General features: G+C 31.7%; 1 protein-coding gene across 1 annotated transcript in view; it reads left to right on the top strand.

The window, feature by feature from the left end:
* Positions 1-14,882, top strand: part of LOC145322729 (acetyl-coenzyme A synthetase 2-like, mitochondrial) — a 66,866-nt gene that overhangs the window by 43,571 nt on the left and 8,413 nt on the right. Inside the window, exons 2-20 of the mRNA XM_080164969.1 lie at positions 5,820-5,901; positions 6,075-6,168; positions 6,503-6,547; positions 6,779-6,895; positions 7,272-7,398; positions 7,722-7,809; positions 8,140-8,194; positions 8,491-8,543; positions 8,961-9,078; positions 9,355-9,472; positions 9,819-9,893; positions 10,319-10,391; positions 10,542-10,595; positions 11,415-11,493; positions 11,875-11,953; positions 12,392-12,460; positions 12,975-13,091; positions 13,434-13,528; positions 14,385-14,447. Of these exons, the coding sequence (XP_080021095.1) occupies positions 5,841-5,901; positions 6,075-6,168; positions 6,503-6,547; positions 6,779-6,895; positions 7,272-7,398; positions 7,722-7,809; positions 8,140-8,194; positions 8,491-8,543; positions 8,961-9,078; positions 9,355-9,472; positions 9,819-9,893; positions 10,319-10,391; positions 10,542-10,595; positions 11,415-11,493; positions 11,875-11,953; positions 12,392-12,460; positions 12,975-13,091; positions 13,434-13,528; positions 14,385-14,447 (1,580 nt within the window). The 5' untranslated portion in view covers positions 5,820-5,840. The remainder of the gene's footprint in view (positions 1-5,819; positions 5,902-6,074; positions 6,169-6,502; positions 6,548-6,778; positions 6,896-7,271; positions 7,399-7,721; positions 7,810-8,139; positions 8,195-8,490; positions 8,544-8,960; positions 9,079-9,354; positions 9,473-9,818; positions 9,894-10,318; positions 10,392-10,541; positions 10,596-11,414; positions 11,494-11,874; positions 11,954-12,391; positions 12,461-12,974; positions 13,092-13,433; positions 13,529-14,384; positions 14,448-14,882) is intronic.

Raw genomic sequence — 14,882 nt, forward strand, 5'->3', positions numbered from 1 at the left:
TTCTGATTATTCAGTTCTGACATTAAACAAGCGTTAATGTCCGTTTGTCCTACCGTTTCAGAGCTTCGCTTTTATGGATGTTGTCATCCTTGTTATTACCAAATTTTGTAGAAAATCGATAAGCAATCATATTTGGTTTTACTAGCTTAATTTTATCCTAATTTTAGTTTTATTTGTGTGTGAATATAATTGTTATGTTAAGCTTTGTTAATAAATGGAAAATAAAATAACTTGTTTACTTCGCTGCTTATGAATGTTGTAATCCTTGTTCCTTTTCTAGTTTCTTTTTGAAAGCGAAGCTTTTCTATTATTAGGTTCGGTCCGTCCGTCCTTCAGTCGGTCAGTCCCTCCACAACGGTTAGCTCTTTTCGTTGATTTAGGCATGTTAAAATAATTTTATCGATTTCAAACTTTACATGGTGATTCCTGTAGTAGTTGGGTAAGATGTAGAAAACGTATCTACTCTACAATCGTTACCAGAATGTCCGTACGTCCATTTTAAACATGTTAATTTTTACCGTTAATAACAGCTAATTTTTATGTGTTCTAATTATTCGATTGATCTGAAATACTGATTCCTATGAAGCACAATACTATAAGCGAAGCAACTCTATAATCAAGTTCTAAAAATGTAAGTATATCCTTAAACATTATCCTGTATTTCAGCAGTTTTTCAACAAATTTACTTTAAAAATTGTTTCGAAATTATAAATTTATATTCTGATAATTCAGTTCAGACTGACAAGTCTTAATGTTCGTTTGTCCTACCGTTTCAGAGCTTCGCTTTTTTTGATGTTGTCATCCTTGTTTAAGAAGATATCAATAAAGATAGTTGTTGTTATGTATTTAGTATTAAGTACAATAAAACTTGATAATTGATGAAACACAAATATTTGAAAAATCTTCAATGAATTGATTTACGCAAAGAATTGTTTAGTTCCACGTTGCGTTTATTCTGTGCAGTTGCTAAATAGGACATTTTTACTCATTTTTCCCCATTATTTTCTTCTTTTTTGTTAGGAATAAAGGGATAAATTTAAAAGCAAGTAATTAATTTTATATTTTTTCTGGTTTTTGTGTTATTAGAATTTTAGCACATCAAAGTAAAATCCAAGTAAAGTGATCATAATTAACTGTTTGTATTTTGTCATAAAAAAAATTACAAAATATCCAGTAAAACTACTTTTTAGGCTGTTTAAAAAATACTAGTTTAAACAGTTAAAATATGATTTTTAGTTATTTCCTTTTTATTTATAGTATACAAAATAAAATACTGGATTTAAACTATACTTAGATATGAAACATATTTTAATAAAAATTTCCATAAGAGAATGCCATTAAATTTTAGGATTATGATTTATGTAAATTAATTAACTTTTAACCTACTTATTTATTCCTGGATTTGATGCAAATCTGGGCAAATAATTTGTAGTTTGATTCAAACTTTCAATCATTTATTATCTTGTCATCAAATATAAAGTTTTGAAACTGTTATTTAATAAGGTTAAAATAAAATTAAAGGTTATAATGAAATGACAAAGTGAAAATTATAAAGGTATTTGAAATACTAGCGCATTCTCAGATATTTTCAAATGTTGTTTATAAACAAAGTTCAGGAGAATTCATGCCTCCCAATTTTTTTTCAGAATTTATGATACACTTCGTCAAGGAAATCAAAGTTTCTCTAGAGGCGTGCAGAAGGTGAATTTTTACGGTTCATTATACACACCACTGACACTTTGATACCCCCCCCCCCCTCGAATTTTGGCGTAGGAGGGTCGTCTCCGCGCACCCCCCTATCAAAACCTTGTGGCCGCCATTACGAGATATTTACAACATCCATATTGAAGCCCTTTGGGATTGTTGACCAATAACAATTAAGTTATCTTATTCAATTACTAGCGGCTACGCCCCTAGAGGCCTCTAGGGGCACTTGAGGAGGAGAGAGTCAAATTTAATAACCCGATTTCTTATCTTAAATTTTTAAAGAAAAAGTGCCCCCCCCCCCTCATTTCTAATTTTAGTTAAAAAAATTAAAAAAAAAATTTTTTTGGGGGGGATTTTTCATTTTTTAGGGGGGTTGGGGGTGTCCCACCCCCCAAAAAAATAGTTATAAACCTTCCCAGGACCTATGAGAAGCTACCCTGTTAAGTAGAACCCGATCGGTTCAGCGGTTAGCGAGATCCTTCGGTACAGACACACAGACACACAGATACACAGACACACAGACATCCTGTTACTTTAGAATAAGGATATATGCTCTTATGTGGCTTGTGTATATCTATTTGACAATTCATATCGCCACACAGCGCTACACATCGATCTTTACTACACTATTGCCAATCGCTATAAACCACTTCATAGAAATTGCACCCCACTCACTTATTCAAAAATATTGCTAAAAATATCTTTTATATTGAAATATGCAATAGTTACAGCATTTAATTCTAAACACAAATTATCAAAGTTATCTTATTCTGTTTGGATCAAGTTGCAAGTTAGGTTTGTGTTTTATTTTCATTTCCAGTGTTGAACAATCTCAGCTGTCAATTTGTATGAATTTAAGTAATTAAATTTAAATAGTACATACCTACATTTTGATATTTAAATTATTTTAAATGACAATATTTACCTTAAAACTGACAGTGACAAATTTAAAAAGTTAACAAGTACAATAAAATATCATGTGAATTTTCTGTATTTTATTAATTATTTATAAAATAATCACTCAAACTGAACATTATTCGACCACTCATATTGAATGTAGATTACACATTGGAATTAAGTCTTTTTTTGAACATACATTAACCAAGGTATGCACACAGAAATTTTTGAAGAGGGTAAGTTCAAATTTCAACCCTCCCCTAATGTTTTGAAACTACATTAGGCTGTTTATATTACACTTGTCCCCAACTTTTTTTATTTGTTGGCTAAACAACTTTGGGGAATTTATTTTTATTTTTGTTGGTTGGTTCATTAAGTTGAGTGTCTGTTCGTTTCCACCACTATAATTTGAAGGTAATTTTGTGTATCATTATTTGGGATGTATGAAAATGAAATTCCTCTGCATGCTCTGTTTCTAAAGAAAAGACAAATCTATTAGGGAAAACAACAAATAAAAATTTTATAGTGGCTTAAATTTAAAGTTGAAGTTGTATAAACAATAAACATTTCTGACAAAATGGATATATTATTACTTGGATCTTACGCTAGATTTTCATGTTCTATAAAAAAAAGTGAACTCTGTAGCGCGTTAAAATAACGATCTCCCCCATCCCCTCCATTCTACTGGATAAACGCCTCGACCAATAAAAGCGAGGGGAAATTGCAACCTAAATTGACGACTTTTTTTCTTCTTTTATAATATCCACGTATATTCTACATCCATGTCTGATAACACGAGTTTTATAGTTTATTTGCATAAATATTCTTATTTACTATTTAGTAGCTAACAGTAGAAGAAGATAAATAGTACAAAGAGATTCATTTTTGTTTTTTTTATTCGTGATATCTAAAGTTAGTTTTAGGTTAGAAGACTCCTATTTGCAATTTTCAAGTATGAATTGACCATTAGGTGGGTGTCAACACCCCTCTATTTTGTGAAATTTGGAAGACTTGCCTTCCCCTTTATCTATCCCCTAATGGTTTCACACCCTCCTGGTGAATCGCTGTGCACGCAACTGAATTGACGATAAAAGAAAATTTAGTTTTTTTAATTACAACCCCCCCCCCTTAAATTTAAATTTAAAGGAGGCTTTCTTTAACTCAGGCAAAGCAGCCACCCACTCGCTACCATCCTGGTATCTATTAATTAATTTGAATATTGTGATCCTGGAACAGCTGTAAGTGGAGCATATAGAGCGAAAATCTAACATTACTATTAAAACCAATAGTCTTTTGATTAGCAACCTCGCCTATTCTTAATTACATAATAAATATATATTGCAAATTAAAGAAAAAATGTGTGTTAATGCAAATAGAAAAGCGGTTGTATGAGAGAAAAAAAGGAGAGAGACAATACACTACATAGATTAAGATCAACGGTGTTCGTTCATGACCGCTAGAATGTGATAACAGCTCATTCAGAATTTAGTATTATTACCATATGATCAATAATGATATGCAAAACTAGAAGCATTGTGTCCACCTTTATTTCAACATCAAAAGTGGCTGACAAAATTATAGTGTCATGTTTAGAAACTTACAATATAATAATGAAAAAATAATATAATCCTGTGTTGATATAGTAACAGTATGAAAGTTACAGGATCTAAATGATCAAAAAAGATGAAGTAACAATTATTAAAATGTAGAATTCTGAAGACTTTTAAATTTGCTAAAAATGATATCAAAATATTATATTCTTTTAGGAACCTTTAATTAGCGCAAAGAATGCTTCTAAAGTTATGGCATATATAACGCAAAGTAATTCTAAATGTATAAACTTTAATATAATAATTTTATAATATAACATTTAAATATTTTATTCAGTATTGGTTTCTTAATCTTTTTTTGTTTATTGGAATTTAAGTCCAGTCATTCTAATAGTTATGTGTTTTGATATCGAAAAAAAAGGCTTTTTTCGGAAGTGATATGACACCCAGAACAGCGCGACACGCAATAAAAAGAAGGTTGTGCTTTTTGGTAGGCAGCGCATAGTACCACACAGCCGTAGAAGCAGACTTGTTTAGATTAAGGAGCGAAGCTTCTCTTTCATTTGTTTGTGCTTATCTGTATTATAATTATTCATAATGAAAATAAAGGTTGAGGATTCATATGAATTGTTTATTTTTTAAAAAAATGTACTGCATTAGATTAAGTTTCTTTGGAATGAAACATTCTTATTTTGTGTGTTTTTTTAGAAGAGAAACATATACATTTACTTATTTTTTTAATCATCTTAAAACTAACTTTATGGTTTAGTTGCTAGGCAACCTTTCTCTCTACTTAGTGTTTAATAAGAAGCCTTATTGTACGCAGTTATTTCTACGCTTTGCGTCAGTATTATTTGTTTTGTAGTATTTTTAGTGAGAAAACATTAAATGATAAACTTTTGAAAGGTGTTTATAGTTCTTATTTTTTTGTTTTTGGGTGCATATTTGACGTTTTAGGTTAAGATTAAGGAAAGATTGAAAGCTTTTTAAAATTTTAAAATAAAATTAGTCAAATAAAATAATTTTAAAGAAACTTAACAATATTTACATTTGAGACACTTGGAAATTAAAAGATTTACGTTTTGAATATTAAATGTATGAATAATGTTGGAAGAGTTACATATAGCTCATGCCTCCTTTATTCTTTTACTTTAATTTTAAAATTACCAATCATGAAATATATAAAAATCATAATTACATGGAAATAGTTATGAATTCTTTTGTTATTTATAAACATCAAGTTAAATTGTTTTAGAGGGAAAAATACTAATTTCAAAATGTATTTTTCAAACCTATAACTGGCTGAGACATTACAGTTACATTCTAATTTATTAGGACCATTTTGAATGCACAGATATTTTTGTGGGGACAGTTATTTTTGTTCATAAACTAGTCTTGTTAATCATGGAAAGGGTGGATTATTTACTAAATCAAATTATTTTTTATCTATTTAAAACTTTGCTGTTATACTTTTCATTAATAGTAATCAAAAGATTTTATATTTTTTCATAAAGTCAAGAATTTTAATATTTTAAAAGTCACAGCTAGAGATAATTTTAGGGAAGCTACTTTATAACTTCACATTAAGCGTAACAACGTCATAACTCTGGTAAGCTTGATAAAGAATTTTTGCTATGTTCTTAAAGTTTTGTGATTGTCAATTTTAGAAATGCAAAAAGCTTAAAAATGGTTAAAATAAGATTGACTCGACTGCTTGAACATTGTGCCAAACAACAATTTACCTCCAAAAGGAATTGACATTTATTTTAAAAACAACTAAAACATTTATAAAAATTTATCTTGTTTCATTAAAAGTTTTTTTTTTGTGGTCATGTTTTTTGTTATTTTGAATCTCTAAAGCAACTGTTTTCCAATTAAAAAAGTTAATTGCCTAAATTCCTAAATCAAATGTCCAATACCAAAGTGTGATACAAAGACGACCTTTTACATCAACACAGTTTCCTGAACTCAGTCAGTTTGGAGACAATATCTCCTCTCATCATGATTTACACAAGTAAGTTATTTTCCAGTGTGGCTTCGAAACCAATTAATATCCGCTGGATTTGAACCAGTCTAGTCCTCACCAATACTGTATAGCATCGTATTACAGAGATTTTCCACGAATATTAATGTAAAAATTAAAAAAATAATACAAGATTTTTATTGGCCCAGTGCTCCTCGAGGCTGACAAAATTGGTTTTAATATTAAAATTTTTCATTTTAATATCCGCGTAAAGCTGTGTAAAATACGATGCAATAACTTTTAAATTTAAAAGAAAGTAAAAACTGGAAATTCAAAGTATTTAAAATTCTTTTTAAAAAAGTGTATAATACACATATTTTGTCAGGTACAGTATTACAGAACCAGAAAAGTTCTGGAGCATTTTAGCCAGGTAACAAATTTTAGTTTAAGAGTACCTAAACTTGTAGAATACAGCTTTGTTAACCACTAAAGCCTTAACTTAAGCTTGATAAACTTTAAATTAAATTGTATTATGGCGAAAAAACACCCAAAAACTAAACCAAGGAAACCTTAGAAATTATATTTGAAAAAGACAGACAGACACACAAAGCAATCCAAGAAATATAAGAGTAGCTGCGCAACCATAACTCTTTTCTTACAGATCCAGATTGGATTGGAGCCAAGATTTTGATGTTGGAATGTCATGTGATATGAGTGCTGGACAGTTCTCCTGGTTCCAGGGAGGAAAACTTAATGTTTCCGTCAATTGTGTGGACAGGTAAAAAAAACTAATTGTTGAAAAGTTTTGATATAACATTATCATAAATCTAATCCTATTGATTTTTTTTTCTTTCAGAGAGGGAGGGTACATTGAACTGTAAATTATTTGTTGGCTCCAAAAATACGGGTACTTATATTGTATTTTGATTGGTTGGTTACAAATAGTAGTGTTTAAAATTTTCAACAAATTTATAATTTCCAATGGGTAATTTTATTATCATCACATATATCAATTTATAATCCATTGTCTCATCCCTTAAGATTTTTGCTTTTGTTTGTATTGCTAAAAAGTTTTTATAGTTTTTTGGACTTTTTTTTATCACTGTTTAAAATTCTACATATGGAGCAACTTTTCCAACTTATCTAATTTTTAGATGGGCGGCCCTAGATCCAGAAAGGATAGCTCTGGTATGGGAGAAGGATGAACCTGGAGATACGGTCAAAGTGACCTATGCGCAGCTAAAGACAATGGTCGCTAAAATAGCAAATTTATTGAAACAGGTACATCATATGCCATCCTAAGGGCAAGAAATAAAAAGTAACAGGAAGAAAATAGTTTACACTTTCCCTCAAAGTGTCTTGTCGAGCACAGAACCCCACGCACCCCTTATTTTTGTACTAAATGAAATAATGACGAAGTAGTTTTTCGCTTGTTTTAAGTCAGGTTAGCTTAAGCACTTAGTATCCCCGCACGGGGATAAGTATAGGGTACTTCAGCCTCTTATCTGTAATCAATAAACATTATATATTTTACCTTAAAATTGAACTTATAGTGAAGCGGCTTTGCAACTGTAATTTTACATATGTTTGATAATAATCTTTAGGCTGGTGTGGAGAAAGGAGATGTTGTGGGACTGTACCTACCTGTTTCTCCCATTGCTGTTGCTACTATGCTTGCTACAGCTAGAATAGGTGACCATTTTCTTTTTTATATAAGTGAAATAATTTTGTTTTTGATTTTTACTACTCTATACTTCCCTTTCTCCATTCTTAATCTAAAAAGTGTAGCTACTCTAAAAGTAAACATGTATGTCTGTCTTTTTTTCTGTCTGTATGTAATGCTACTACCTCCAAGGCTTTTCCCCTCTTTCCACCTCTCTCTCTTTCTCAATCTAATAATCATATTAAGCGTACCAACTTAACAGCTCCGCTACTGTTCGACGTAATCGTCCTTGAAAATCTTAATGATAAATAAATGAAGATTTTAAATTAAATTAAACTATATTTTAATAAAATTATTAGGTGCTGTACATTCAGTTATATTTGCTGGATTTTCCTCAGATGCTTTAGCTACGAGGTAAATGTTTACCATTACTTGAAGTTTTTATATGAATATATTACTTGTAAAGTTCATATATAATGCACAATGTTGTTAACATTTTTTTCAAAAAAAAAATATTGTACTTCTACCGGCTGCTTCCGTAGCATATGGGGGCGCTGTATTCAAAGGGTTATCGCCTGGAGGGGGCAGAAAACAGACTAAAACTGGCAAGACTCCCTAGAATGGAGAAATTCATTGGTAAATTGGTTTTGACCACGCTAGTGAATTTATATGAATACTAATGAGCATTGGTATTGATTTTAAATGTTTAGATTGAATGATGCAAAGGCAAAAGTTGTAGTTACTGCGGATGAAGCTGTACGAGGTAAAAAGTGTTATTAGTAGAATTGAGGATACTCTAAAAGTGTTAATATCAACCTAGATCAATGATTCAATTTCGAGACTTAAGCCCAGCAGAGTTAGGACACCTCCTTATTTTCAATTTATATCCAAAAATGTAGGGTGGGGGTGTTCGTGGAACACAGTAATAGTGTCTGACTGATTATGACGTAACAAAAAAAATAGCCAATGAGACGCCACTATAAATTTTACCATTGTTCAATAACGGCCTCTCATTGGCTAATCTTTTTTGTTACGTCATAATCAGTCAGACACTATTACTGTGTTCGTGTTCGTGCTCGACAGATACTTTGAGGGAAATCACATAAAAATTTGTTGAGTTGGCTAAAAATTATTTAAACTCAAGGCTTGTGAAGAAGTTCGTCATTAATTTGAAATTTAGGTGGTAAACGTATTCCTCTGAAGAAAACTGTAGACACAGCTCTTGAGAATGTTGATTCTGTCAAGAATGTTTTTGTAATGAGGCGTACTGGTACTGATGTCAACATGGTTGCTAACAGGTAAAATTAATTTGTTTATGCTTTTTGAAATGTCTGTTTGAATTTAAGAACACAGTGTCAATTGGCTGTCATTGATGACTTATTTGGATGATGGCTTTTCTGGTTGTACATCTGTAGCCCCTTTCTTCTTATTTAAACATATTCTTAATATAGAGATACTTAGTTGTATGATAGTCTATCTGGGTGTACAGATGACTGTCCATCTGGGTGTACAGATGAGTGTCCATCAGTACCTGAAGCTCCTTTATTCTTATTTAAACATAATCTTAATTATAGAGATACTTGGTTGGATGATGGTCTTTCTGGTTGTACAGATGATTGTGCAGCAGTACCTGTGGACTCAGAAGATCCTCTGTTCCTACTGTACACTAGTGGTAGTACTGGTAAACCTAAGGTAACTCAAGTTTTATTTCTTGTATTATTGTAACGTGGACGGTTGCTACAATAGAAACAAGGCTGTTTAATATTATAAGCTGATTACAGGGGCACAACTCTAGAGGTTAAGAAACAGAGACAAAGACAGAGAGAGAAAGAAAATAGTGAAGTAAAGATGATAGGGAAGGAACAGCGTCGTGCACAAGAATTTGCATGGGGGGTATGAATGATGTAAAATATAGAGTCTGCAATTTGTTACACATGGTGTTGCTTGCTTACATTTATTAATGCGTAACGATCATTTTGAATTTTTAAAATTGCTCTTAATGGCTTAGCTATTTTTTAACTATCTACTTCAAATTTAGGGTGTAAGTCACAGTAGTGCTGGTTATCTTTTGTATGCTATGGTAACAATGAAACATGCATTTGATTACAATCAGGTAAATTATGTTTTGATTTCCTAAACCAATCCCCTCCCTTCACATTTTTTTTTGAAGTTTAAACAAAAAGAGTAGTTCTATCATTTTGATTATTAATAAATGGAAAAGCAATTCTTATTTAAAAGTAATTGATGTCCAACGATTCGACCGATATTGCACTCCTATATGCAATACAATTTTATAGGTCAAAGTTATTTCTATTTTATTTTGGGGGGGGGGGGATAACTCAACCATTCCTAGAAAAATCACGATAGAAAAAATTAACAGCTTATTTTAAGAAATTTTAAATTTCCTTAAAATCATAGGATAAAAATGGATCTACATGCATGAACTTTTTCATTATTGCTGATATTGGTTAGATTACTGGGCATAGCTATGTGGTATATGGACTATTAGCCACAAATAATCACATATGATATACCTAGGGTGAACTATTTGGATGTGTGGCTGATATTGGTTGGATTACTGGACATAGCTATGTGGTATATGGACCTCTAGGTGTAAAATTTATTAATAATAAATAATTGAATTGAAAAAATTGAGAGGTTAATGTCAGAAAATTCAGATATCTTTCATTCCAAACATAAATAATTGAACTAAAACTATAATTTTTATCATAAATTCTAATTTAATAAACCATTAATCTAGGAAATGGAGGAACGTCCTTGCTATTCGAATCAACTCCTACCTATCCTGATCCAGGTAAACTCAAAGTTTCTGGCATTTACTGCTGGCTTATATTGGTGGCAATAAAAAAAGCTGCATTAAAATTGACATTTCATATATCCTATTATGTAAAATAGAATGAGTATTTTGTCTGAAGCTTAAGATCTCTATAACTACTGAATTCATTGGGTTCTTTATATTAGATAAGATTTACATAGTCCCCTTGCATTGGTGGTTTTATTCTTTTTTATTTTCAGATTTAAGTCTTTTAATAGTTTTAAGCGATTTTCAGCTTCTTTATACCCTTTTAACAGATTGCCGCTAGTCTTGCATAAAGTAATGAGAGTTTTTTTTGTTTGTCCATTAATATCCTAATAACCAATAAACCGATTTTAGGGAAACTTCACATAGATCCTAAAATTGCTTTATACTATATTACTGTATTCCTACCTACTCTTCAAAATGCTAGAGGCGAAGCTGCTAGTACTTTTTAAAAAACAATTTATATTATTCTAGGTAACAATCTTGCCATTTAAAGATCTACTTGTGTATTATAAAGGATCAGACTAAAGACTTTCAATTAAACTACAGTAAACTGTTTTCAAATTATTTTATTTTGGAGGTTCCAAAGCTTTGTAAAGTTCATGTCTATTAATAAATTGCTTAAATGACTTACCAGAGGTGAATTCTTAAAAAAGTTTTGCCCCACTAAAATCAGTTTGCCCCACTAAAATTTTAGTGAGGCAAAATTATCCCCTCTAAATTTTTAGTGAGGCAAACTAATTTTAGTGTGGCAATCCACCTTTAAGAATTCACCTCAGGATTAATATCTAAAAAAATGATCTACTAATTTAGGTAGATACTGGGAAACTGTAGAGAGACTGAAGATAAACCATTTCTATGGAGCACCTACAGCCCTCAGATTGCTGATCAGGTAAAACAAATAGCAACGCTTTCACACAAAATACCCTATTGAGCACTGATAACCCCCCCCCCCCCCCTTATTTTAAGAAAAAAAGGAAATAAGGTTGAGGGGATAGTTTTGTTTATTACCTTAGATAAGATTAGGTTAGGTTGTATAGGGTAATGGACAGCTCCGCAGGGGTTAGATAAGCTAAAAATACTCCCCTAGTTTTTAATTGAATTAAAAAATGAGGATGGAAGGGAGGGTTACCAGTGCTCAACAGGCACTTAGTGTGAAAGCACCTAAAAAGATTGTATATACACTATATTTACTTCTTTAAAGATAGACGTCTGAAATTTGTTGATGAGAACTGCCCTGGCCTATAAGCATCTACATAATTTTTATTTGTAGGTATGGAGATGACTATGTGACAAAGTATGACAGATCTTCCCTAAGAAAACTTGGTTCTGTGGGTGAACCCATCAATATTGTAAGTTTCTTATCATTTGTTGAAGCGAAGCTTAACTTTGTCTGACTGTTAACGGGTCAGTCCGTAACGCTATGGAGAAAAGCGATATTCTCGGTTTCTATTATAGATAGACTGCTAAAATTTTCTGTTAAGATTACCATGATCTGTGAGTATCTAGTTTATCATTTTTTCCGTCTGTAAGTCGCTCTTGCTTCATAAGATAAAAAATACTTATTTTTAAAAGGTATTTTTTTCTTTTTATAGACAACTCAACATCTGACATAATTAACTTTGTCCGTTTGTCCATCCATGTTTTTTTCTGTGCTTCGCTTCTTATGAATGTTGCCACCCTGTAATTTAGTTACTTAATAGGTAACAAAGCCTCACCAATGAAAATTTGCACTTTTAAGTATAATTTAGATTGTAATTTTGTTAAAATTAAATTATTTTATATATCAGGAAGCTTGGCAATGGTTCCATGATGTTATTGGGGAGAAAAGATGTGATGTTGTGGATACTTGGTGGCAGGTAAACATCGTTCCAGAATGGCTTCCAAAATTATCCGCTGGTGCCAGTTCTAAGCCATACTTAAAATAGCCCGTGCCTTAGACATCTCGAGACTAACAAAACTGTTTTAAATGTACATTTCCAGTATGGCTTCATTACCGATTATTATTCGATGTAGTAGTTTCGGTTCTGATCTATATGGAAAAATCATTTATCGTATCGTACTACAGACATTTTTACACAAATAATAAAGTAAAAATCAAAACAAAATTTCAATTTATCTTATTTTTTCCTTTTATCATCCACGATTCCACATCCTAGATTTAGAAAAGGTTTCATAAATAGATATATTTCCTTAGGTAATCAATTACACAAAAATACCCGTCCTACTAAAATAACAAATTTCAAGACTAAGTTTAGTTTAATTCACACATTATCCAATCCCATAATAGGAGACACAAAGGATTTTCTCAGAAATTGATTTGGTTACCTGGACCTTAAAGGTTTTTTTTATTTAATGAAGTACTTTTTGTAGACTGAGACTGGAGGAATCGCTATCTCTCCTCGACCCTCAGCTCCCGGAGCCCCCCTGGCTCCAGGTAAACCCCAGAGACCTATGTTTGGCATGGATCCTGTGCTTCTGGATGACAAGGCATGATTTGATACAAGATCTTATTCATTTAACGAAGACTCAAGATAGTTTAATAGGAATCTTAAGGGGTAAGACAATAGTCAAAAAAATTGATGCACATCCCAAGGATGAAACAAAATTATCCATTCTGTAGATTAAAATTATCGGTGAGATAGTTCAGACACCTGTTCAATTGCTAAATCTTTAGATTACGCCTATAGAAAAAGGATTGTAAAACAAATATTTTATTTTAAAACCTGAAGACAAAGCTGCAACACACCAGGAATGCAACCCAACATCTTTTTAGAGGGGAATATATAGAAAATAATCATTAAATGAATCAAATCTTAAAATAATCAACAGGGAAAGATAGTTGAAGGAAACAAGGTTGATGGCGCTCTTTGTCTAGCTACTCCATGGCCTGGTATTGCCAGGACATTATTTGGAGATCATGACAGGTAAACTAATCTTTGTCTAACTACTCCATGGCCTGGTATTGCCAGGGCATTATTTGGAGATCATGACAGGTAAACTACTCTTTGTCTAACTACTCCATGGCCTGGTATTGCCAGGACATTATTTGGAGATCATGACAGGTAAACTACTCTTTGTCTAACTATTCCATGGCCTGGTATTGCCAGAACACTATTTGGAGATCATGACAGGTAAAAATACTCATTGCCTAGATACTCCATGGCCGGGTATTGCCTGGACACTATCTGAAGGTCATGACGGTTAAAACTGCTCCAATCTTGACAAGAGAGGTATTTTTGGAAAGAGTAATATATATAAAAAACGCCTATGTAAATTAGAAAATCAGCAGAAATCATATTTGCAATCATAACTTGCAAAATTTAATTCGTGCTTTATATGACAGATTTAGAAAAAATCTTTTTGTGAAAGTTGTTTATCTATAAGTTTAAAACATATTTAAGACTAAAAAATTTTCCTCAGTGTTACTTTTTCAACCCTATCATTGATTAAAATGCACTTAGGTTTACTCATTACAAAAGTAGAACATAAAAACTCTTTTTATTAAGTTATTAAACAAAATAAATTCAAATCACAGTGAGGCGTTTTTATAATGCAGTAGACCATTTTGTACTTGTTCTTTTGCATTTATTTTGTTTAATTACTTCATAAAAAAAATATTTTAGGTTAGGTTATAGGCTAGGCAGGTAAGTGGGCCGAGCGCTGCGGCCAGAGTTGTTCGTTGTTGGGAGTGGTACACAGATTTCCAAAGTTAAAGAAAAAATTTCTAAGAGGATATTACCGAAAGTGGAACAACGCGAATAAAACAATCCCTATTTTCAGATTTGTGAATACATATTTCTCTGTGTATCCTGGATATTATTTTACTGGCGATGGAGCTCATAGGTAGGCCATTGTTTCTTATCTACTAATCTTTCCACGGCAATTTTAATATGCAACAAGGATGACAACATCAATAAAAGCGTAGCACTGAAACGGAAGGACAAACGAACATTAACACTTATATAGTGTCAGGACTGAATAATCAGAATGTAAATGAATTAGAGTCGAAGCAAAATTGTAAGTAAATTTGTTGAGAAACTTCTTGATACATGAGATTTATGGACATACTTAAATTTCTAGGACTTGATTATAGAGTTGCTTCGCTTTAAACTTAAACTTTGTTTCCCAGGAATCAATGCAACAAAAATCAGATCAATCAGATGATAAGATCACATAAGAATTTGTTGTTGATAAGTAAATACATGTTTAAAATGGACGCACGGACATTTTGGTAATGACAAGAGTTGCTACGCTTTCTAAATCGTACCCATCTACTAA

The sequence above is a fragment of the Acartia tonsa genome, chromosome 1, assembly GCF_053477335.1.
Source record: "Acartia tonsa isolate MP-2025a chromosome 1, ASM5347733v1, whole genome shotgun sequence".
Classification (NCBI taxonomy): Eukaryota; Metazoa; Arthropoda; class Copepoda; order Calanoida; family Acartiidae; genus Acartia; species Acartia tonsa.